Source organism: Pholcus phalangioides, unplaced genomic scaffold, assembly GCF_987345545.1.
Source record: "Pholcus phalangioides strain wild (caught in Gottingen) unplaced genomic scaffold, Ppha-v1.0 ptg000004l_1, whole genome shotgun sequence".
In the NCBI taxonomy this organism is placed as follows: domain Eukaryota; kingdom Metazoa; phylum Arthropoda; class Arachnida; order Araneae; family Pholcidae; genus Pholcus; species Pholcus phalangioides.
In genome coordinates, this window is record NW_028301597.1 from 39,290,363 (window position 1) to 39,314,998 (window position 24,636).

At 37.7% G+C, this 24,636-nt stretch overlaps 1 protein-coding gene across 1 annotated transcript; it reads left to right on the forward strand.

Annotated features, from left to right (window-relative positions):
* Nucleotides 1–1,259: 1,259 nt before the first annotated feature.
* Nucleotides 1,260–17,049, forward strand: LOC149087399 (protein spaetzle 3-like). Its single transcript, XM_089231481.1, has 5 exons — nucleotides 1,260–1,506; nucleotides 3,979–4,112; nucleotides 8,624–8,827; nucleotides 11,511–11,636; nucleotides 15,913–17,049. The coding sequence occupies exons 1-5, from the start codon at nucleotides 1,486–1,488 to the stop codon at nucleotides 16,079–16,081; spliced, it is 654 nt and encodes a 217-aa protein (XP_089087607.1). The 5' UTR covers nucleotides 1,260–1,485; the 3' UTR covers nucleotides 16,082–17,049.
* The last annotated feature ends 7,587 nt before the right edge of the window (nucleotides 17,050–24,636 follow it).

Sequence of the window (24,636 nt, forward strand, 5' to 3'; positions counted from 1 at the left end):
GGACAAGCTCGCATTTTGACACCCTCTTGTAATGTTGAAGGAGGGGTTTCAGAGTGAAATTTGCACCCTCTCGGGTCTAGCGCCCGGGGCACGAGCTCCGCCTGCTCCCCCCTAGTTGCGGCCCTGGTACAGTCGATTCCAATTATAACGCTCCCACTTGGAACGACTTATTTTCGTGGTCTCAAATAAAACTAATTCTCGATAAGATTTCCAGTTTAAAGCCCTTAACACTTGTCTCATGACGGTTTTTTGAAAACTTTTGAAACGTGACCCACCGCAGTTCTAACCATCTGAACCATTGAAGGTAAATTTTATCTCATCGGGAAGTTTATGTAGGACAAATTTATCACAAGGATAAAAAAATAATAATAACCCCTACATCTAATTATTTTATATGTGAACTTAACACTAGTAATTACGCAGGCGATTTTCATCTACGATGGTAAAAAGTGTTTTATCGTTTCTTTTAGGCGCAACACTGGCGTGCTATCTTGCTGTTTCTCTCTCTTGTCACCAGACGAGGGGAAGGAGAGGACAAAAAAGATCTTAATTCGAACACCATTTCTTTCACCCCCGTTTCAAAAATGTGACAAACGATTCCACATTCGGCAGCTTTCTGCAGCTGAAGAACGAGTTTTAAATTCAAGTCTAACGAGATTGGCCTGAAATCTTCTCCGCTTGCGATGTGCTAAAATAGATGATAGTGTCAAAGTATTTTACTAATCTACTAAATATTCATCTTTTCTAAATGAATATATATATATACATACAAAAGTAAATGGTAATTGCGGATACTTAAATCCGAAATAGTTCAGTTCATTAATTTCAAACTTCAAAAATGAAAATAGACGGAAAACATTATACGGAAATACGAACAGTAGCGCGCAAATCATCGCTCCCTATAGGAAGCCATTCGTTTCACTTTTTTTTTTAAAATTCACGAATACTGCATAATTGAATATATCTTGCCGATGCCATCAAGGTTTTCAAAGAAACCGGAAAAAGCTTCCTCCTCCTCCACTTTTTCATGTCTTTCGTATTCATTAGGACTCAAACATTGCTTTCTTTATTAGTTAATGGACAGCCCACAGAGTTTTCTTTCTTCAACCAAAGAAAGTAAAAACCGCAATATAATCGATCGCATCAATTCGCGATGACTCGGGAACCATAAATAACCGCTTTTTTTTTCCTTTTCTTTCCTCATATATTCTTTCTCTTTCTTTTTTCTTCTTCAGGAATCATGTTTTCTTGAATCGAGTGATTTCATTCTGGATGTAAGTAATGGTAAGCACTAGTGATTTTTACTCAGTTCGCAACATGTCTTGCCTCGAAGCTGCTGCTGCTACTATTACTACCGGTATCAACATAGTGACAGAGTCACTTGGTACACTCTGACCCCATCGGAACTGGATTTTCCACGTGCTCACCAAATTTGGATCTTCTTTGTTCGTTTTCCTTTCTGTAACTGGAGTTGGAAACTCACAAATGAGCAGCATGAGATTAGAGGTAAATCCATTATTATTGTTACTACTATACGATATATTCACCGAGATCTCAAATTAATATAATTTCTAGAAGTGCCGTGGCATTTACATCTTTTTTGTTTTTAAGGCATGCGGTGCTTCCGCCCATGCTCGAAAATTCTTTCTGAAATTTCCAGTAATGAAAGACATATTACCAAGTTGTTGATACATAAGTTCAGCCTATCCATTCTAACATCCACATTCAAGCAAATTTCTTCGTGTTTCATGAGTACAGTGTCACTTATCGGTAATTTTCTGAGTATTTCTTTTTATTCCGCCAAACGTAATTACTGCATTGTTTCAGGAGTATTCACGCAAATTTTCAAATCATTTTGACTAGGAATTTGTATTTTACAGCGTTTGGAAATTTCAAATTCACTTGTAACCACCCTGTACAATCAAGTTCTATCATGGCGAGTGGGTAATACTCCCAAAAATTTTGGAAATACAGTACGTGAAGTACAAGGACACTCTAGAAGAGTTTGCGACTCGATAAAACGGTAAATAAAAAAAAACTCGATAAATGATAAATCCGTGAAAAAATCTGACCTAAGGAACCCACCAAACATAAAAGCCTAATTTCTTTTTCAAACTTCTTCAGAATATTTTAACACGTTTGTCTCTTCGCACGTCTTTCGTTTCTCTGAGAGAGAATGACACACTCAGAGCGAACAAACCTTTTCCCCCGCAGTTGGTTTTTGTAGAATAGTTTGCACAATTGATGCAAGAATGGCGTCTCCTACATGCTAAACACAGAGCTCTTCGACCATCTTCTTACTTACGGACCGGTGAAATTAAATGAAAAATTTCTCGAGGACCGCCAAAAATGCAGAGGAGAAATTATTTGAGAAGCAGCGAGAAAAAAAAAAAAGGAAAATATTCCAATTTCTTTCCTACTTCATGCCCAATGGGAATTTTTTTTATTTCAATATAAATATTATAATATAATATAAATATTATAATATAATATTTGTATTATAAATATAAATTGGAGGATATTCAAAAAACCGACTTGTACATCATTGAGCTAGGTTTTATGCTGTCATCTATAAAATAAAAATAGAACTGTCCGTTATAATTTCTCAAATGAAATTGGCTGCTGGTTTTAAACCAGTATGTAGGTAATGAAAAACAAAAATGAAAAATATGTTGCATTATACTATATTTTTTATTTTATACTGCACATTAGTGTAAATTTTATGTGTCATATATCGGTTACTATGTTTTTAAATTTGTTTCAAAATCAGAAAAAAAAACCAACCTGTATTTTAATACATGACTATGCAGAAAAAAATATATACATATTATTTCATATACAGTAAGTATTAATTTTCATGCTGCACACTGGTTTAAAACATTAAAAAATTGTAGTTGCAAAATTAATAACAAATAGTTTTTGTTCTATTTGATAGATGGCAGCAGAAGTCATAGCATAAAGTTTCTCTATTTTAAGCGACATTTTTATGCGCAAAATATCTTCTATACAAAAATATTACAAAATATGTACAAATAGAGAATTTGAACTTCTTCAGTGCTGAAGGCAACATAATTTATCATTCTGATACTCAGATCTTTTGGAGAAATCTTTGACAAACGTATTTCATTCGCACATCACTGCTCTCAAGTTATTTTATATTACACAATAAGATTTTCGTGTTGTTTGTTGTATCCCATGTATGTAATATGGCAAGTGTAAGATAACAGATGAGATGGCATTGGCCTCTCCTCCAATTGGTTCCATATAAAATGTACCTTCATTCTAATATATGTTATCGCGACAGTACCTAATTGTCCGGGGAAAATATGTTTGGGGAAAAATTGTGTATGTCTGTTATTTTTTTCCCTTCTTTTTTGACTCAAAATAAACTGTTCTGGACACTGCCGCGAAGCTGGGCTGGGAGAGATCTTGACAACGGGATAAGTCCAGTGGATAAGTTCTTGCGTTCATTCATTCACGTTCTGAAGTTATCGCGGAAGCCAAGTAAGACAAAGGGGCTTACGTGGCTTCAGTGCTGTTTCTGTAATATAAAGCACCGTGCACTAATTTCTATATTTTATTTCTCTCCATTTGGTTTATACTACTGACGCGGCTGTAGTTTTTTGTCAAACAAATATAAATTTCTAAACCAATCTTATAACCACGCTAAAAGGTTTTTAAAATTTGGCGAAATGTTACGCGGACCGGCAGGAAATTCACATGGACGGGACCGGTCCGCGGGTGAGGAACTTTGTTTCAGCGTACATCTTACTTGAACTGTCTGAAAATTATTACTCAATGGTGTTCAAAAATTCTTTAAAATCACCATCGTTTACCCTGGTATCTTGTCTTTTGAATTTCAGAGAATTTTTTTTTAACACATTGCTATGGCAAATAGTACAATTTATAAATGTTTGGGCTTTTACAGTAACATATAGTATTTTTTTTTTGCATGTATGCGTTTCTCTTTTCCCGCAGAATTATCTGATTCTCATGCTCTACGTAACGATATCAAGTTTTCAAAAGGCCAATTCGGAGATAAGTCGAGGCTATAACTGCATTCGTAGGCTGAACCAGTTGTACTGCCCAACGCCTGGACAGAACTATCCGACGTGAGTATTTAGCGTATTTTAAAAGTCAAGTCTTGTTTTATCCAGACGCATTAGGAGAACTGGAAGTCATCTCATCGTAATTAAAAAAAAAATTAATTTGCTATTCCAAATAATATTTGGAAAAAATCAAATCAAATCTTAACATTATGGTAGAAGGATTTGCGATGTCCTCTTGGTCATTCCTGAAAATAGTTCCCCCAAACACTGAGTTTGCGTTGATGGTGGTGTTTTTTTGTCATGAATGTGACAGGAAAAATGAATTAAATACACAAGCAATGAGAGACAGCACAACTGAAGGTAAGGTAGGAATTATCTTATACGTTGCGCATTACTCCTGTTCGATTTCTACAATTAAAAAATTTACAGAACTATTAATAATTCCATTAGGCATTCATCCCTATGATTTCTAGTGGCTTGACGCAGTTTGGGAGTCGCTGTTCAATCTAAGTAGAATCCACACATGTAGAAATATTACATTCATGTATAATTTGACAATGTGATATATATATGTGGATAAAAATCCGGAGAAATTTCCACTTTATCACGGATTATTTCTGATGAAAAGCTGTTGCAACTTTTGAAGAAATTATGTGGTTTGCAGGGAAAAATATTAGGTAAGTCTATTACGCTTACTCACACGAAAATTGTCCAACCATGAAGACCACAGTATCAAAGACCTAGCAACTATAAAATAGTTCGTGATTGATTCGAAAAAATTAACTGTTACGTGAAACAATGACGACTGAACTCGGAAACCGCAAAATGCAATGAATTGTTATTCTTGTCTTGAAACCACAAGTTGCATTCGGCCCCGGTTAAGCGGATATCAACGGTTTCAGCACACAATGCCCGGATTAAACGGTATATTCGATTATTCGGGGGAACAATTCAATTGCAGCTTCATTCCGTTAGTATATAGTTTGTATATTAGATGAAATAAATGTGCGGGACATATGCCCATGCGGCGCTTATTTCAAGAAATGAGATATTCTCCATGTAAGGTGTCTGATGGTAATGTGGCTAATTTTCTATTTAGTCAAATCTCGATAAGTCGAATGTGCAGCGGCCGACGAAAAACTTCTAGTTACCGTTGGTTCGACTTATCGGAAATTCCGATTCCCGAATGGGGCAAAAAAAAAAAGATTTATTAAAATCATAGCGCGAATTACGAATGTCGTAATAGGAAAGCATGTCAAGCTACTGGAGATGGAGAAATTCGAAAAAAATTAGTCTAATTTAATCAAATTTAATTATTGAATGAGAATATTTAGAAACAAACTAGACATACATACTGTATTATGGAAATGAACGCATACGTGATACTCGAACAAATGAAACGAATTATAAAGATTGTTTTCTGTCAACAATTGTAGCCATTTTTGACTCTCTGTCGCTCTCTTTTTTTACCCAAGTATACGCTCTATTCACTGCGCATGTGCGAGTGTCAAATTTCGTCAGAAATTTCATGCGATCAAGTCTTTAGCGCCACCCTCCACAATTTCTATTCACGAAGATTTATCTGTCCGAAAGATGTCTTTCTTAATTCGAGGTTAAAAATTTTCAATATTTTATTCATTATTTCAAAAAATTTAGTAAAGCCTATATTACATTTATTTCTGGACGAAGTATATTTCTTTTTGTAATTAATTTTCAATTAAAAGTTTGCTTAGCTGAATAATTTTTTTAAACATTAGCTGTTTTCCAGAATTTATCAAAAATAATATTGATAATTGATAGTTGTCATACTCAGCAAAAATTACTCAAGCTTAGCCTGGCCATATTACTCATAATGTTTTAACTGTTAACCACAACTCTAAACATATTCACCAACTTACTGCACAGCACATATATATATTTCGTATCCTCTATATTTTTCTCTTTAAAATACTTCCAGCGGGAAAATCATTTGTTAATGTAAATGATTACGGAAGCCACTTAGACAGAGGTCTTCAAACTTTTCCTAGTCGCGAGCACTGTCTGTACCGATCATCAAGAGAAGAGCACTCTTACGCCAAGTTTGACATGCGAATGGATAAAATCAGGATGATTTCGGTCCTTGAATGTAATTCGTACGAGGTGTTCAATCGGAACGTTGATCAAGTGCTCGCGCGTGCGAAATCAGACACGAACATCAATCACTCTGGGTGCATCAGGGAGCACCGTGGTGCTCGTGAGCAACGGGTTGAAGATGATGCCTGCACTTAGATGACACTTAACTTAAACATACGAGGGTCGTTTGGGATAAGAAATGCACAAAATGGTGTTCACCTTTTTTTTTTGGTAAAATTTTATTTCATTTTTCAAAATAGTCCACTTCAAGTTTCCCGCTTTTTTCAGTGAAGCTCAAAATCCCGTAAAATTACATTTTCTCTAACTCTACAAAAAAGCCATTTACCGTTGCAATGGCGTCTTCGTTTGAGGCTATGAAAATTGAGGATGAACAATTTCTTTCCAACAAGCGAAACTTTTAATATTTGGAGGGGGCGGGCAGAAAAAAATCACGTGAAGCCAAATCCGAAGAGTTTTGTGGATGCAATTTGACCACTGCAATGGCGTATCTACACTCACGCTCAAAAGTTAAGCAACGAAATGATAATTCTCCATTGTAACGGTATGATGATCTGGACAGAAATTGCTATTGGCACCCGCATCGACCTTCATGTCTTCACTAGAAGTTTAGAGACGGTAGTGCACTATCGAGTTGACATCCTTGCACAATATGCTCACACCATTTCTTTCTGTCACGGGACGTGATGCATGTTTGTGGACAATAATGCAAAACACAATTTGTGTTGCCGAGCGTTACGTTCAATCTAAAACACGGACTCGTATAGACTAACCACTCATTTCTTTTGACTTGAATCCTACAATGTATTAGACATCTATGGAAAACATTCAACTGCTGTCCGTGACCCTTCCCAAAGCCTCGGCGAGCTGCGAACAAGTCTTTCGCGTAAATGAACCCTGATACCGCAAAACGCATTGATAATCTTATTGTTGCTAGTATGAATCGACGTTGTAGAACAGGCATCTTCAACTCGTTGCTCGCGAGAATCGCGGTGCTCCCCGAACTATCCAGAGTGCTCGGTACTTGTTTCATGAACGTTTAAAATAAACACCTTGTACAAATTGCATTCAAGGATTGAAATCAATCTTGATTTTATGCATTCGTATGTCAAATTTGCCGTAAGTGTGCTCTTCTTTTTATGATGGGTACAGGCAGTGCTCGCGACTTGAAAAAAGGTTGAAGACCTTGTAGAGCTTGTGCATCCAGCATAGGCGGCCATACCTCCATATTGGCCTACCTTCTTCATTGAGCTTTTTACGGCTCAAAAAATGATTATTCTTTTCTACGCCGGTTATTCAATTTTGGATTTTCTATTTTATTTGTAATTTCACCAGAGAGTGTTCTTTGTTTCACCTTATGATCTGTGTAAACTCGAAAAAAAAAAAATAGTGTATGAGATTGCGGCTGGTGCTCACCAATGACTGTGGTCAACAGTCGCCAAGTACGAAGACTGCGCGAGATGAGGCTTTGACTCTCAATAAAGGAGCAGAATGCTCAATTAACGAGTGGTGTGTGATTTGAAGCTAATATATTTTATATCGAAAAAGAAATACTTAAAAGAAAATTATGTTATAAAAAAAAGTAATACATTAAATAGCAAAAATATCGTGTTCAGTCTATGATACATCAAAAGAGCCTTGCCGTAAGATGAAGCATTGGTGAGATAGGGCTTTTTTTGTTCTTGGTCGTTTCATTTGCAGTTGCTCTTTCAAATTTTTCAGAAGTACGGCATAACGTTCTTCAATTATTGTCAAACTCTTCTGGAAGTAGTTTACGTAGACCAAGTCTTGGGAATCCCAACAGAATGTATCGAAATTTAAACGAGGTGAATTACAGAACTTTGGAATAATATATGTAAAGTGTTTTCTAGCTATTGTTTTGTGTATTAGTGGTAGAGTGTAAGTACTATGGTGTATATATATTTAATTTGTTTTTTTCTTCCTCTGAACTTATTTGTGTGTATATATGTGCATATATATTTTTTTTCTCTTCACCTTGAGCTTACACGTCCTCAGCACTTTTCTTTTTTTTTTACCTTGTAAATTTTTCCTCCATGTTAATCACTCAAAACACCACCACCATGGTTGTCACTGTTCAATTATATATCTTGTTAATCCCCCCCCCTTTTTTTTTTCTTTCCTATAATTATTCTATTGTGTATCATTTTCACTTTGTTAGACGATTTGTCTATGTATTAAATATCCAGTATGAGCCGTTCCTGGCTCCTTGGGTATAACTACTTCAATTGTATATGTACTTTTTATGCTTGAATAAAAAAAAGAAAAAAAAATGTGGCCATAGCATTCTTATGCAAGACATAAAATTACTTTGCTTCATATATTTTGATTTGTAACGTCGATATTAGTGAAGTTCAGGATATAATTTTTCTGTATTTTTTTGTCTGTTGTTCCAAAAATTCTATGTTAATTTTCTTTTTTTCCAGCGAGAAAATCGAAATGTTCATCGACGAGAACAAAGCCCTGATCAAACGAATGTTCGGAGACTACACTACTACTCCGGACGACGGTGACATTCCTCAAGATCAGTTCGAGACGTACGACGGACGTAAATTGCACGTGCGTTCGGAACGAGCGACAGGAAGCCGCGCGACTTACAGCAGCGCTACATCGACTGTATCTTCGAACAAGTGAAGTCAATATTTGTCTGTTTCCTCAGTCGTATGGCCCCCTTTCACACACGCCGGTTTCGTCCGGACGGGAAAATGCCGTGCGGTTCATCCCTCCAGTCGTTATCTTATATCAGCTATTGTTAGTTGTTGGGCCGGTTGCATCAGCACCGCCGGACAGTAAAAATCGGTCCTTTGTAAAAGGGTCCTAATCTTTTTTCAGTTTACCACGGAACGACCTATGGAAAAAAGACGGCCGGTATTCTTGTTCGGATAAAACCGGTGTATGTGAGGATCACCCAAAAGTTATGTCTAGTAAATTAATGGTCATGCAATAGTATTAAAGAGAAATGGGTCGTTGAGATTTATTTTCGTACATTCTTCATCAGAAAAAGCACCATTCTGGCCAAACTTTAAGGCATAGATGGAGAAAGACATGAAAGACGGGGGGGGGGGGGGGGAGAGAAGTTAATGAAAGCTGGGGTGAGGTATGTGATGATGAGAAAGCCAGTTCATATATACATGTATGTACCGGCTCCGTAATGGACTCTGGGATGGCCCCCATGCCCCCAAATATGCATTCATGCTTTGAGGTGCGGTATAAAAATTTCTATTTGATAAATAATACATTTTTGATTTCATTCAATGATATAAAGTAATGGGTGAGGGAGGGGGGGGGGTATTTCTTATGAAAAATATTAAGTTAACGAAAACTATTTGAATTGGGAATTATTTTGAGTATGATCCCAATTTCTCATTAAAAAAGGCTCGAATTCAATTAGCTGTTCCGTGGTCAGTTTTAGTTGTAAAATTAAGGATAAACTTGTTTGATAACTCAGTGTATATGCAGTTTTTTTTTAAAATTTTGTATAACTTAAAGAACTTGAGGGAGGGGTAGAAATTTTAATTTCATTACAATTTTTTTAAACTTCAAATAGCTTCTAGTGTGATAACTATAGTTAGACAACAACACCAGGAACATTATTTCCTGATCTAAAATTTCAGGCTAATTGGCTTTCTTCTGAGGAATTCGGTATTTGGCAACGATAAAACTGGACGGTCTATATCAGTGATTCTCAACCTTGGCAAGCCCGCGGCCCGGTTTCATTCATTTTTGTGAGTAGAAAGCCCAGTCAAACACAAGACTAACGGAAAATTAATGAGGAAAAATGAAAAGCGAAGAAACGGCACTCGTCAGGAAAGCAGACTACGATCAAAAAAATTTTTAAATCATCACAGGACTGAACTTTTTTAAGTACTGTATTTAACTTCAAAATATTCTGTAACTACAAGTTCATTTTCTCACTTAATTTTTTTCTCTTGTTTTGCTGTAAACATGATTATTAGGTTCGTAATGTGCAAAATGATAACATAGTCTGACGTTCAATAAGCTTTTCCTTAACACCTCCGTATTATCCGACGTTCTACCGGCCCGTTTATGTCAGATAAGCGAGACTCTACTCTGCACTCATTTGTCAATTTTTTTTTCTCGTAAAAATGCTCTTGAAATTTGAGCACAAAAGATCTCAAATCTTCTAACTTACAAAACATGTGCGAATGGAAAGTTTGATCCTTTCAAATTGCCGATTAGCATAATTTTCCTACAGAACTCGGAAACAAAAGTCAACTGAACCCGTATTTTAGGAGTTAGAATTTCATTGTCAAAACTTATTTTTAAGAAACGTATGCTGGAGTAATCGTTTTCATATTTTTTGAGAAAAGCAGCAGTTATACGATATTCGCTCAGATGAATTACACCTTTGAACCCCGACTATGTACATGACAGTGACACTTTTTTTTCTTTTTGGTAGCTTAGATATACGCACTGCTCATTTTTCTTGAGTGCAAAAAAGTTATCTTCGTCTTGGATACAACAGTATTAAATTTTTTAATGAATGCGTCACCCACGAGATTCACTTTATGCACCCTGCATTGATAGTGCAAAATTTTGTCACCAAGAAGTGTTTTTAATAATTTGAAGCACGCAGTCATGTAACGCGCGGAGTCTGATAATAGATTCTTTATTTTCGTATTCTTTTAGGTGTCAATTATAGCTTAAAAACACGCGGAAGAATTATCGAGATTTCTTAGGAAAATATAAGTAGTAAGAAATTCAAATTTTCGCATTTATCGCGGTTATTCCGTAATTACGAAATTAACGTATTCCTACTTCAGCGATTTGAGATCAACCAATACAAATTAAATTGCCACTTAATTATTTTTTTTAATAGTTTAAAGATATAGTAATCGGTAATATGGTGCATAAAATTACAACAGCATGCAGCGTAAAATTAAATAATACATTGTTATATATGAACACATATTGTTCATTTTGTGCTATATACTGGTATGAAACCAACAACCAATTTTATTTCAAGATTTATACAGATAGTTTTATCTTTATCTCATAGGTGGCAGTAATAGTCCAAGCTTAAAGCTTTCTCTTATACTGTATTTTTAATAATAGTGTACAAATATGGAATACGTCAGAAGGATAAGAAATTTTTCTCTAATGATTTTTTTCTTCGCAGGTTTCCAAATTATTCATTATTCTTCCATTTACGCCGGTCCGTAAAATTGTTCAAATAATTTCACCAGTCCACAAGCAATAAACGGTTGAAGAACACTCTGGTCTTTATGTAATATACTATTTTTTTGCGAAGTTTGTCATTTCAATGCTAATTTATTTGTTTCTCGCTCATAGAATCGATGCTTGCGAGTCTGCGGTGGAAATTGTCACCCCCTATTGGGCATCTAATAGCGCTGGCAAGATCAGGGCTGTCGTAAACACTAGGCACTTGCAACAGGCTATTCACCAGGAAGTCTGTCAGTGAGTATTGCTTATCTAGACATTGAATAATAGAACTGGATGCTTTCGAACGAAATATGGTGGAAAAAAAGTGACTAATTTTTCATAATCCAGCGGAACTGCTCTTAGAACTAGGGCCATCTTAACATGTTGGCTCATCCCCGAGATTGCCTGAGGATATCCATCAGGATATCCATCATCATATCCATCAGGAGTCTATATTATGAGATATGTTACTATGATTTTCGGCAGTTAGTAGGTACAGTATATGTTACTGCCAAAGCCCGAAATACGAACAATTCACGAACTGGCCAAGAGTTTTGACCAAAGTCCGAATTGCAGAAATGATTCGGACTTTGGCTGGCTATTTCGCGAAGTGGCCGGAGATCTCTGGCCAATGCTCGATGTGCTGATGTAAGACTTTCCGGCAGGAGACAAATCCATTATTTAATCGCCAACGTGTGATACATGTCTATACAGGGTGTTCTGTTAATGGGCCGACAAACTCAGAGGGTTGTTAGTAGGCATCAAGAGGAACAAAAATTGCAATGGATACGGTGTCCCAAACCACGTTGAAAGAGCAAAAATCGCGAAAAACGAATGCAGAGGCTCGAGTCCAGAGGAGACGAAGGGGGGATATCAGTGGATCACTGATTGCGTTCGTGGGTTCGCTCACCATATCTGACGTAAGCAGCGCAACGAAACGCATGCGCTGGCGTAGGATCACGCGCTACGGACGACGTAAATTAGCGCTATTGCGGTAGTAAGCACGTGTACCAGTTAGTTGTCTGTTTCAATGAGAATCGTGATGGCTGACTACACGAGGAATACGCTGATATGCATCTGATTTACGGTCAAGCAGATGGCAATGGGTGCGTAGAACAACGGATGTACCAACAGCAATATCCGATGGTGCGTTTTCCGCACCATACTACCTTCGCCACACGATCGATCGACTACTATGGGTGACGGGGACCTTCCACCCAGCACGGCTGTGCAATGACGTCGGCGGCCGCCACTTCCAACAACTCTTGTAATAATTAATCAAATAAATCTTTTTGTAGTTATTATTGTACTTTTTTTCGTTCCAGCGTGACGTCGAAACCTGCACGCGTTTTTCGCGATTTTCACCCTTCCAACGTGGTTTGCGACACCATGTTCCATTGCAGTTTTTGTTCCTCTTGTTGTTTACTTACAACCGTCTGAGTTTGTCGGTCCATTAGCAGAACGACTGGTATATAGCAGCTGTATTGGATTGGCTCGATGTGAAGAGAGGGGAAAAAAAGGGAAATTGAAAGAGGGATGGACAAAAAAATATATAAACATAGTTTTTCTCCAAAATTTCGAAGAAAAAAATGATTACCGCATCGTGACTCCGGTCTGATTAGTTGCCATACCTTACATGCACTGCACATACTGTAATTATCGCGAAAATACGATGATCCCGAATCATGTCTTTTATTATCAGGCTTTAACCCAGGATCACCGACCACTTCACGAACTCTCCGGCCAATTTCGGGCTTTGGCAGTAACATATATATAATGGCCATTAAAATAACTGACGATATACGAGCCTTTAACAGGCTCAAAAATCGACGAATGCAAATTAAATTGGAGACATAGGTGTTTCGAGAATGAGAAGAGAAACAAAAACCTAGCTGTCTCGCGTGGTGACCGTTAGAGCAACCAAATTTCGAAAAATTCACATGAAGACATTTTTATGCATTGACAAGTGATCGGCACAGTGAAAACCAGCGCTAGACGCAGGCAACAAGTTAGCCTTTACAAAATATTTGAGCTCATCATTTTGCCGAAATAAGAGGCTTTTCGATACGCGAGATATCTCGCCAACGTTTAAATTTAAAGCATCTGAGTTGGCGAGATATCTCGTCGCTGCCGGCGAGAGGGGTTTACCTTCCAATGTTAAGTAACTATTTTTTTTCGCAATAGACAGCAAATTTTAAAATGTGTTGGAAACGCGTCGCTCACATCCTCTGGGGAGCCGATATGCATCTACGTCAATTTTATCTGTGAACATACCTCCCACATGAATTCAATCGGTGTTGAAATTTACGTTGTAGAAATGGTTACGAGCGGGGCCCGGATGTTGTTGACATTTGCATTTTTTTTGTATCTTTTGCATTTTTCTGCTTCTTTTTCACTGTTAGGACACTTTTTTTTTAGTTTTGAGCTTGTTTTGGACTTTTCACGGTAAATTTTAATTTTTTAAATTTTTTGATAATGGAAAAGATAGAAAAAATTATATGAATATTGAATCGCATTGTGTGTGAGCACTTAAGAAAAAATATTCTTATGGGCACTTCTTCTGAAGCACTAGAATAAAAGATGTTTTTTTTGGCTTCCCTAACCATAGGCATACACGGGATTTTCTCAGGGGGGGGGGGGTGGTTCATTTTTCGTTTTTTACTGCAAAAAATCCTATTTCTCTTCCCCCCCACCAGTACGCCAGTCATGGCCCCACTACATCTAGCAACAGGGCCCTCCGGTCAGATTCTTCAAGGGCCTCCCAATAGTGAATTTCTTGTGAAAAAACAAAAAAATGATAAGAATCGTCACAGGGCCCCCAAAGCTCCGTCAGCCGCAGCGTTGTGTATGGGAGGTGGCATAACGCCTGTGTTCCTGTCCAATTCATGAATTATAATTCATTTATTAGAAAAAAAATGTTATTTTGGGTGAGAAAAAAATTTACATAAGATTTTAATGCTGTCAAAGATTTTTCTTTCGACACTCGAACATAGTTGGTTTTTTCAAGAGAACTTTATTTTATTGTTCATTTTAATGGCATTTTTTCACAATTTTTAGGACATTTTTTCACGTTTTTATGTCATTTTTTTAGTTATTTTTCAAGATTTTTAGGGCAACAACATCCGGGGCTTAGTTATGAGGAAAAGATCGATCGCACCTTGAACTCTTATATACGCCTGGCTATTGACAGATTTATGGACCTAACGAATTGGCTATTTGAAAAAATAAATAAATTGTATCGGCCTCAAGAAAATGAAAATTAATCAAGGTTCATTAGAAAACAAAACTAATATTTCTAATAATGAGACTGACTAGAATTTCAATCATACCCACTTGTTTATTAATGAGTTACATGGCCTTCAAATATATATATAGTGTTTTTCTGTGGTAGTCGCCATCTTTCATTTTCGAACATAAATATATTACTTCATTGATAAATTCATCATGAAAAATCTCATGTTTAATTTATTTTGACTGATAACTAATTGTCTATGGTGGTAGGGGTAGAAGCTGATATAATTTGCGTTTTATATATCATGTACATATTACGTCGGTTCGACAAACGCACAGCTACGCCACTCCAAGCAGCTCAAAAACCGGGTTTAGAAGTGTGGCTCAGGTGATTTTGACAGTGTACGGGAAATTCATCGACAACAGTTCACCGCCACGCAATTCGCCTAAAGGAAAATTTACCCAGGGAAAATTCACCGACAAAAAGTGAGTGAGTGGATGAACAAGTGAGTAGCGAGTAAATAAGCAGGTGAGTGAGCAGTGAAAGAGCCACACATTCACCTCAGTAACTCACTTGGGCAATCACTCATACGGCCACTTACTCGCTCAATTGCTTACTCACTGGCTCTCCCAATCATTCACTCTTTTACATATTTGATTACTCATACGGTCACTCACTCAATCATTTATACGGTCAGTCACTAGGTAACTAACCGACTCTCTCGATCATTCATTCTACTTCTCCAAACACTAACTCTGGCCATATCATCATTTACTGACATTAATGAGTTGGAAACGAAGGCACCATCTATCGGTGGTCGCTTCAACGCGTTAGGGAAATATCTATATTCTCCTTTGGGTTTGAACCACGGACCGTGACGGTAACCTTGATGGTGGTACACGCGCATCTTTCCACCACGCCACTCGGACGCTGATCCCTCATACTGTCACTCACTCGGTGATCATAGTTGACGTACTCCGTTATTAATGCAGTTACTCACCCATACAATAGGTCACTCAATCACCCTCTAGCTTTCACCACTCATTCGGTAATTCACTCACGCACTTGCTCAGTTACTTGCCCAACTCATTCACTGATTAGAAACAGTTGTCGGTGAATTTTCTGAATGGAAAATTTTTCTCGTCGGTGAATTTTTGACAGAGGATTTTCTGTAACCGATTTTACGCCAAGAACCGGTTTTTGCGCTGCTCTGAGTGGCGCAGTGATGCGAGTGTGGCACCGGCTTCAAAAAAAAAAAAAAAAAAAAAATTATTGTCAATTCTACTCATGTTTCCACAGGGCGACTCAAACAAAGAAATGCACGAATGACTGTACATGCGAACAGAAATACAAATGGCATCGGCTTTTGGCGTACGATCCGGACGATGACTGCCGAGGGATATTCATGGATTGGTTCTTGTTCCCTTCGTGCTGCGTTTGTCGATGCAATGCACCAATGAAACACTAGTATTTGTTCAAACTTCAGACAGAAGAGGAAAGACAGCTCACACGAATCAATGCTGGAGCAGACGTCATGAAGAAATTGCAGTTTGGACGAATTTCAGAATACACGAAGCCACTCTGTTATGTGGCAGCAGCATATCGTTGAATATTTCCACGACGTCTTATGCTATTTCCAGTCGGAAAAATTCAGTCAATGAGATGCGCTGTATATACAGGGTGTCCTGTAAGTGCAAATGCGGCCTTTATCTCATCAACCATTCGTCGTAGAGGTAAGGTTTCAGTTTAAAAAATGCTCAAAAGGCGTTAAAAAATTGCCCTGTACCAGTTTTGAGAGTGAGAATACAGTGTCACAAAAGAAAAAATCTAAATTCCTATACGGTCCCCCTATCATCTAACTTCTAATTAGAAAATTATTGCCCTGCGCCTTTTCTGGGCACAACAAAAAAAAAATCCTATGTTTTTAAGTGCAATATTCACTCAAATATATGTATTCAAATATCGAAGAAAAATTGGCAAAGTAGCATAAATGAGGGAAAGAAGCGATGTCTGTTAATTTCTGCTATTCCCCCCCCCCCACACACACACATGCCTTCTCTCCGATTTTTGAACTCAAATAGCTCAGCGAATATTGCGCTTAGCAACATGGATTTTTTTTTTTGTTGGGCTCAGAAGAGTCAGAACAACAACCTTTTAATTTGAAGTTACAGAACAGGGTGGAGAACCGTATGAAGTTTAAATTTTTTTATTTTGTGACACACTGTATTTCCACTCCCAAAAGTAGTTCAGGAAGATTTTTGAACGCATTTAGAGCATTTTTAAAACTGGAATCATATTTTTATGATGAGCCGTTCATGAGATAAAGCCCGCATTAGCACTTACAGGACACCCTGTATACATATCTTCAGTCATTTTTTTTCTCTTCTGCAGCTGTATTTTAGTTCCTACCGAATAAAAATTGCTTTAACAAACGTGATTTCCTGTTTTGTTGATGAGTGAGGTTTTTATAATGGATGCAGATGAATAATGGTTGGTGAACGTGGCTGCAGGATTGATTGAATATGATAATGTTCTGGGCTGACCAGGTGTGATCTAGTCTCTGGCGTGATCACCATTTTCCTGCCTCTTCCTATCTTAGGGTAGAAGTTTTTTTTACCCATTAACGTGGTGATGGCAGAAATCGCCACCACTAAACCACGCAAGCACCTCGTCCACATTCCTCTGCGGAACCTCTAACGAATTGGTACATGTTGGAATTTGCGTATACGCGTTGTGAACCTAACGTGAAGTGTGTTATACTGTGTAATGCTTGTTATAGTGCTGCCATCTGTTTTTGAACTATGAGTGTGGTTGAAATCACCAGCATTCGAGAGCCGCTGTCCGTCGGTGTAGGAATCGTGCTGGACTCTCATCGCGATGATCTGGATTCGAACCCGCAACCCGAAACAGCGTTGGTCTGTTGAAGTTGGATTTTGCTGTTTCTTCAAAGTATCTAATTTAATCTTAAAATTTGTTATATTAATTCAAAGTTAAAGGCGAAAAATCACAAATTTCGTATGAGCAAATTAGTTAGTCTAGAATTTGCTTTTCTCGGTCAAGTTGCTAAAGAATAAATTTTAGACCAATAAAAGTTTGAAAATTCTTGATACCCCGATTATGCTTTTCGGATAGTACACCTATAGATTAAGGTGTACTATATTCAAAATCTGAATCTTCTTTCCGTCATCAAGAGTATGGAAAGTATCGGAAAGTACAGATTGTGTAATACGTTGATGTAAGTATATTTCCTTGATAGCATAAGAATGATAAGCACTAAATGGGACACAGTTTCGTAACTGATGACACCACGAACTGTTTCCGTAAACCAGGCTTTTAGCATGGTCAAGAAATTTTGAGTGCTGCTGATTTTAAAACAGTGGAATAATGTAGCGGCTAAGATTAATTATGCATTTTAATTATAAATTATTAAAATTTGAGAATATAACTGTTACCCGTGCATTTATGTTTGCTGCTAATGTTGATTGTGCAGCATATCAAAAGACTTACAGTTAAGAAGGCCCCAGGGTATGATAATATTACGAACTGTGTTTCAAAGGAACTTTTTTCGAATATTATCACATCACTATAGCTAATATTTCCCCCTCATTTGGATGCATGCCGTCATTAAAATCATTCCAAAAACTATATGAAGATTAGTGTTTTTACCAATGAGTTTCGACCAATTAGCTTATTTCTCTGGGGGCTATCTTAAGCAGGGGTCTTCAACTTTGCAGACACCGCGGGCCAGATTGAAATTACCCACGAAGCTCGCTGGCCACCAACTCATACTGAGTATAACTGTAAAACAGAGGTCTTCAACCTTTTTCTAATTGCGAGCACTGTCTGTACTTAATATCAAAAGAAGAGCACCCTCTTACAGAAAGTAAGACATGCGAATGCATGAAATCAGGATGATTTCAAGCCTTGAATGCCATTTGTACAAGGTGCTTAGTTAGAAAGTTGACCAAGTGCTTGCGAGCACGAAATCGGGCACGAGCATCGAGCACTCCGGGTGCTTCGGAGAGCACAGTGGTGCTCGTGAGCAACGGGTTGAAGATACCTGCAGCCAAAGAAGAATCCACACAGATTTACAAGGGCTTCACATGTACTTTACAGTGAAGCTTGCTAGAAGGAGGTCAATAGGGCACTGAAGTGTATTGGGCCAAAAATAATTGAAGACATTTATTTATTCTGGAATTATTTTTTTATTATTTCAATTTTGATTAGTTGTGAAATAACTTTTTCACCAATTCTGGAAACGTTTTTGATTAATTAAATAGAAGATGATTAATTTAAATCAGAAATCATTTTAAATGGTTCCTTAGTTATTTATTTCAATAATTATGAAGTTATTTCTTTCTCAATACACATTATATCGATATGATTTCTTTTTAGTAATTATTCAATTATTCCCTTTTTTTTGTTGTGGAATACCTATCACAAATCACGGAATTATTTCTCTCACTAATTTTGGAACTAATCGTCTTTCAATGTTTTCAATCATCTAAATATGATCGGCGGACCAGAACTAACAGCACCGAGAGCCGAACGTGGCTCATAGGCGGAGATAGACTTGAAAGTCTGGGGGGGGGGGGCATGATGATGATTATGCCAATTCATATATACACGCTAATACATTAGATCAGTCGGCTTTCCCTTTGACGCTGGGAGGGGAAGGGGGGTGCCCGTATCTCCACTTTGATCTAAACTTTTTGCAGTGCATTTTTAATTTTTAAGGCTTGATTAATTAATTACCTAAAGCAGCGGTTCTCAACCGGTGCTTCGCGGAGCCCCAAGGGCTCCATGTACACCTCCCAGGAGCTCCGCAGCGACTCGAGGAAAGTAAAATGAATCAGTAGATTTGATAGATAAGTAAATAAGAGAGGCCTACACGGTTCTGCCATAAAAAACATGTACAAAAAAGGGCTCCTCGAGTCAAACAGGGCTCCTCCATAGAACTATATACTGAGAAGAGCTCCGCGAGTGAAAAAAGGTTGAGAACCGCTGATCTAAAGGATAACAAATTTATCATATTGAGCATGTAATTTATTCATATAAATTACAAAATTAATTTCGGATTCAACCATTTCGATATTTTTCTTTACAAGTTTGCATTTTTACTTGAATTTGAGGTGAAATTGTGTTAAAAAAAAAACAGAACAGCATAATAAATTGAGACTATTTATTTTATTTATCGCTAGATAGCAGCACGGTAGTTTCCCGTGGAGTATTGTGCTGCCATCTACTAAACAGTTAGGAAGATAACATTTGCGCGTTTATTCTATTTCAGATTCGATAAAACTAAAAATATTTTGATATTGTATATTTCTATAATAGTGTGCAAATTTGAAATATTTAAATGAAATATCATTTTGGATAAGTTTATTCAATTAAAAGTTTTCTAAACATATTAACAATAAGTATTTTTTATTTTCCAGAAAAATGATTAAAAATTATTAATGGACTTGGTAAATTTTCATGTTGGGGATGATATAGTCCCACCGGGGCCGTCCTTTTAAAACGTGTTTAAGACCAACATTTTCGCCCTGGTTTCACGTATTTTGTGTTTGGGGGAAATCTGTTATATATTTTATAATATTCAGGAATGCTGAGAAACGTCCATACAAAAAATTTTAAATTGTGTAAATCAACACAAAAATTGATGAAAAATCAGCGAAGTAAGATCATGGAGAGGTAATTTTAAAGAAATGAGACAGAAACAATTCCCTAAACAAATGGAAATTTTAGAATTGATGAAGTAAAAATAATTGAAAGAAAAAAAAATGGATGAAATATTTCATCAATTTCTCAGAATAGATGAAAGCTCAGAATCAATGGGCTGGGGGGGATTCCAGAATTGTAACTCAGAATTAATGAAACAAATAATTTAAGAATTGGTGAAAGCATCCATTATTTACCGTGAGTGCGGGGCCTCACAAACCGCGGGGCCCGGTACGACCGCACCTGCCGCACACCCCTCGAAGCAGCTATGCTCTCTACACACTTGAGGACTGTACACCAGCCGATTGGTCCTCAACTTGGAGCCATATGATCCCCTTGGGGGGGGGGGGGGTCTAAAGGGGCCATGAGAGAAAACCAAGATTAAGGTGGAAGCCATGAAAATGAATATCCGTAGTTCTAGAGATATGGTTCTCAACGTGGGGCCATCCGGCTCCCTTGTGTTCAACGTTCCCTCTGATTTTTATTTTACGTGCGCGGAACTGTTTCCTTTGTTTGCAGCAAGAAATCAAGCCATATTCACCAACGGTAAATTTTGTGATATTGCGTGTGTGGGACCCCTTTCACCATGCTCCTCCGCGCACTCGCTCATCTTAGGAAGAACATTGCGAATGTTGTTGTCCTATCTGTTCTGAGCCCAACAAAAAAATGCCATGTTTTTAACCGCAAATCGGAAAAGAGTTGGGAAAGATTAGTATAAATGAGAAAAAAAAAGAGCGTTACCCGTTAGTTTTTAATGTTACTTCACCACACATTGACTCCGGCCACATCGCTTCTAGCCCATGGGGTCAACTGCCGGCATAAAAACTGGCCAAGAAGGCCTATGAAGAGTAAAATGTGGTAATGTTTGTAGATAGATAAGTGCGGTATGTAAGTGTAGTGAATGTTAAAAGAACTGGTCAAAATAGATCAAAATAGTCATGATCGAACAGGCAAAAGCCACCACTACCATAGAAGCAGGTCACACGTCTTCAGTCAGCAACATCTGTTCAAAGTGGAAAAGGGGGAAAACATCACTTGGGGGATCGTGACGCAAAAAACCCCCAGCAAGAGCATCAAAAAGAAATGGTAGAAAAGTTCTGTTTCTACTCAGTGCATCAGAGTTAAATGGGGAAAATTGGAAATATTTATGTGAACACAATTTCAGATCACAAGAGACTTTTTTTTAATATCATTTACATTTTACGCAGTTCAAGTCCAATAAGTATTTTGTATGGGAAAACATAGGGGGGTAGAAGTCGAATGATGCAGATCAATTAGATGAGCCATATACAAGAAAATCGGTCTCCCCAACAACAAGAATAGTTCAAAATCCCTGTCGCGACGGCACATTTTTGATGCTCAAAAAATAAATTAAAAACATAAATGTCAACAAAAAAAATCTTTATTTTTTTTTCTACAACAGGCCTACAACGGTATACTAGTCAATCATTGCACTTCATGCATAGTTAGAAAAATTGATGGCAGATTGCAGCACTACACATAAAAAACACATTACACAGAAACAAACTTCATAGAAGGTTCACTACACACACACATTCCGTAGAGGAATTTGTACGAGGTGCATGTACGGTTAAGTAATAGTAGTTGCATTGGTAATAACGAAGTCATCACTTCTTATATAAAGCTACACTTCTATTCTATCTATCTATCTATCTATCTACACTTACTGTAAATGAAAAAAAAAACAGATAATTAAAATCCTACAAAAGTTAAAAAAATAATTGAAATTATCTGTCTCAAGTTGGCTTTTAATCAACATAATAGAAATGAACGTACGTGATTCAACTAAAATGAATCCGAAGAAAGTATTCTTATCCATAAGCAAATGCAAAACTTCTTATTTGAAATGCTTTAAGTGGTTGAATGAACAATCCAATAAATATACAAACTAATGACAATAATCGAAAAGGTAATTTTGGAGAGAATTCAGTAAAATGGTAAAATGGGCAATAGCACAACGATTGTACAAACTACCGTAATTAACAAGGTAGCAAAGCAGGCGTACTTGGTTCTGCTGGGGAATGCGCGACATCAGTGGTTACCGACTCCATCCATCTCCATCTATAGCAGTGGTTCTCAACCTTTGGAACCCACCCGGTTGAGTATTTTTTTTCGAGTTTATGGCCATAGTCATAAACACGACTAATGGGAAATAAATGGGGAAAAATTAAACGATGAATCACTCACGGCCTGGTTTGACTGATGCCAGGGCCCGGTACCGTGCCGCGGCCTGGCGGTTGAGAAAAACTGATCCATAGCAGAAGGCCTCCGCGCAAAGCTCCTGACATCACTGAAGAAGGTCATTATACCTATAGCCATTGTATATGGCAGGGGGACCGCATGCGCCATCTTTACCATTTTTGTAGTACATCCAATGGCTGTAGGTGAGACGAACTTCTTCCTTGACGTCACTCGCTTCGCACGGAGATCTTCCACTATAGATGGTGTTGCTCCAGCGCGTCATGAAACACCCCTCGTATTTGGGGGACAATTTCGCACCTCATTTATCCATGTAATAGAGTGATAGAGCAAATCCAGATATAAGTAACATAGAGAAGAAATTACGCGATATATCGTTCTCAACTAACAAATAAGATGCCTCTTTCTCTCGTTGTCGACAGACAGAAAAACGCTATCGAAATCTCGGCGATAATAAATCTTCCACATACTACAGCATATATATATACAGGAAAGATATCATCTCTTCTCTCGATGAGCATATGAAGAAGATGATCATCATGATTCCATAGAAAGCAAAGGCAAGCAACCGAATTTTCTGGATGTTTTTTTCTTCTTCTTCTGGTTATGGCGGAAATGAAGCATCCATAGACCTTTCATTTATTTAGTTCGTACATTTTTTTTCTCTCTCCCGTTATCGTTACCATCGTGTGATAGACCTCGAGAGCACAGCAAAATAGAGTTTCCGCTGATAATCCCGTTCCTGTTTTTTTTATCCGCCTTTCTCTCTCTCTCTCTCCCGTATGGTAAGGTATGATATCAATGGCCCCGTTCCCTCGTCGATCAACTTTCGGCTATTAAGGGATATATTGCCAACTCGTACGTGGATTGAGTTCAAGATGAGAGGATAATGTAAGGAGCAAAAAAGGAAGACATAAAGACCACATATACTAGAAGGATTTTATTACGTGGAATCCGTAACCACGTACGTATGTATTGTAGAGATTGATTCATCGCCTCTTGCCCCCGTAACGATATAACCATTTCCATCCGTATGAATAGAGAGTCTTTTCATTGAATATCCTGAGCGGTTATATCATTGATGTCAATCTTATTATGCGGTTACAGTTCACTTGATCTCGCTCCAGTAAATAACACTCTCGTGATTGCGACGTGGCGTGTTTGGTTCATTTGCTGTGCTGATTAGCTCAATTAGCATGGCTGGCTCCCCAGCTGAAGATGGTTCTATGTGGTTCAAAACTTCGAGGCGCTTATATGCGAGCCGATCTCCCCGTTTAAAAAAAAATCTCGCCACTGAGAGCAAGAGGCCTACAACGGTACAATTGTTCAATGATTACGCATCACTCGTAGTTAGAAGAACTGATGATAGATGGCAAGAGATACCATACTCGTCCAGGCTCTATCACTTGGGTGATTTAAGCACATTGTCCCGAAGGTCGTGGACAACTTGATGGTAGATGGCAGCACAATATACATTCCAACTTCGAGGCGCGAATGCGAGCCGATCTCCCCATCAAAAAGTATCGCCGCAGCGAGCAACAGGCCTACAACGGTATAATTATCCATTCATTAGACTTCAATCACTATGAGTTGAGACAAAAAATCATAGTTAAAAAAATTGATTGCAGATGGCAGCACTAAGTAAAACAAGCATTACACAGAAACAAACTTCACAGAAGGTTCACTATACGTACACACATATTTCAACATGTACCAATTCGTTAGAAGTTCCGCAGAGGAATATGGACGAGGTGCCCGTCTGGTTTAGTAGCATATTATACATAACAGACAGAAACAAACTTCACTGGGGGTCTACAACACTTACATGCATATTCCGGCATATACCAATTCGTTAGAAATTCCGTAGAAGAATGTATACGAGGTGCATGTACGGTTAAGTAGTTGTAGTAGTACGGGTGTCTCCCGGAGAGGTCCCGAAGGCACGTGCCTTACCGAGAAAAGTTTAGGCCATAAATTGATTTAAAAGAAATGGTCAACTAGAAACTTTAGATTTATTAATGCAGCAAATTTAAATAATTCTGCAGGTGATGAGCTACAATCGATGAAAAAAAAAATCGATTA

What these genes read in the sequence shown, in the direction of transcription:
- LOC149087399 (XM_089231481.1), top strand. Translation starts at nt 1,486, where the DNA reads ATGAGCAGCATGAGATTAGAG. An exon ending in CCTGGACAGAACTATCCGAC is followed by an intron (nt 4,113 to 8,623) that starts GTGAGTATTTAG and finishes CTTTTTTTCCAG; the next exon opens with CGAGAAAATCGAAATGTTCA. An exon ending in ATTCACCAGGAAGTCTGTCA is followed by an intron (nt 11,637 to 15,912) that starts GTGAGTATTGCT and finishes ATGTTTCCACAG; the next exon opens with GGCGACTCAAACAAAGAAAT.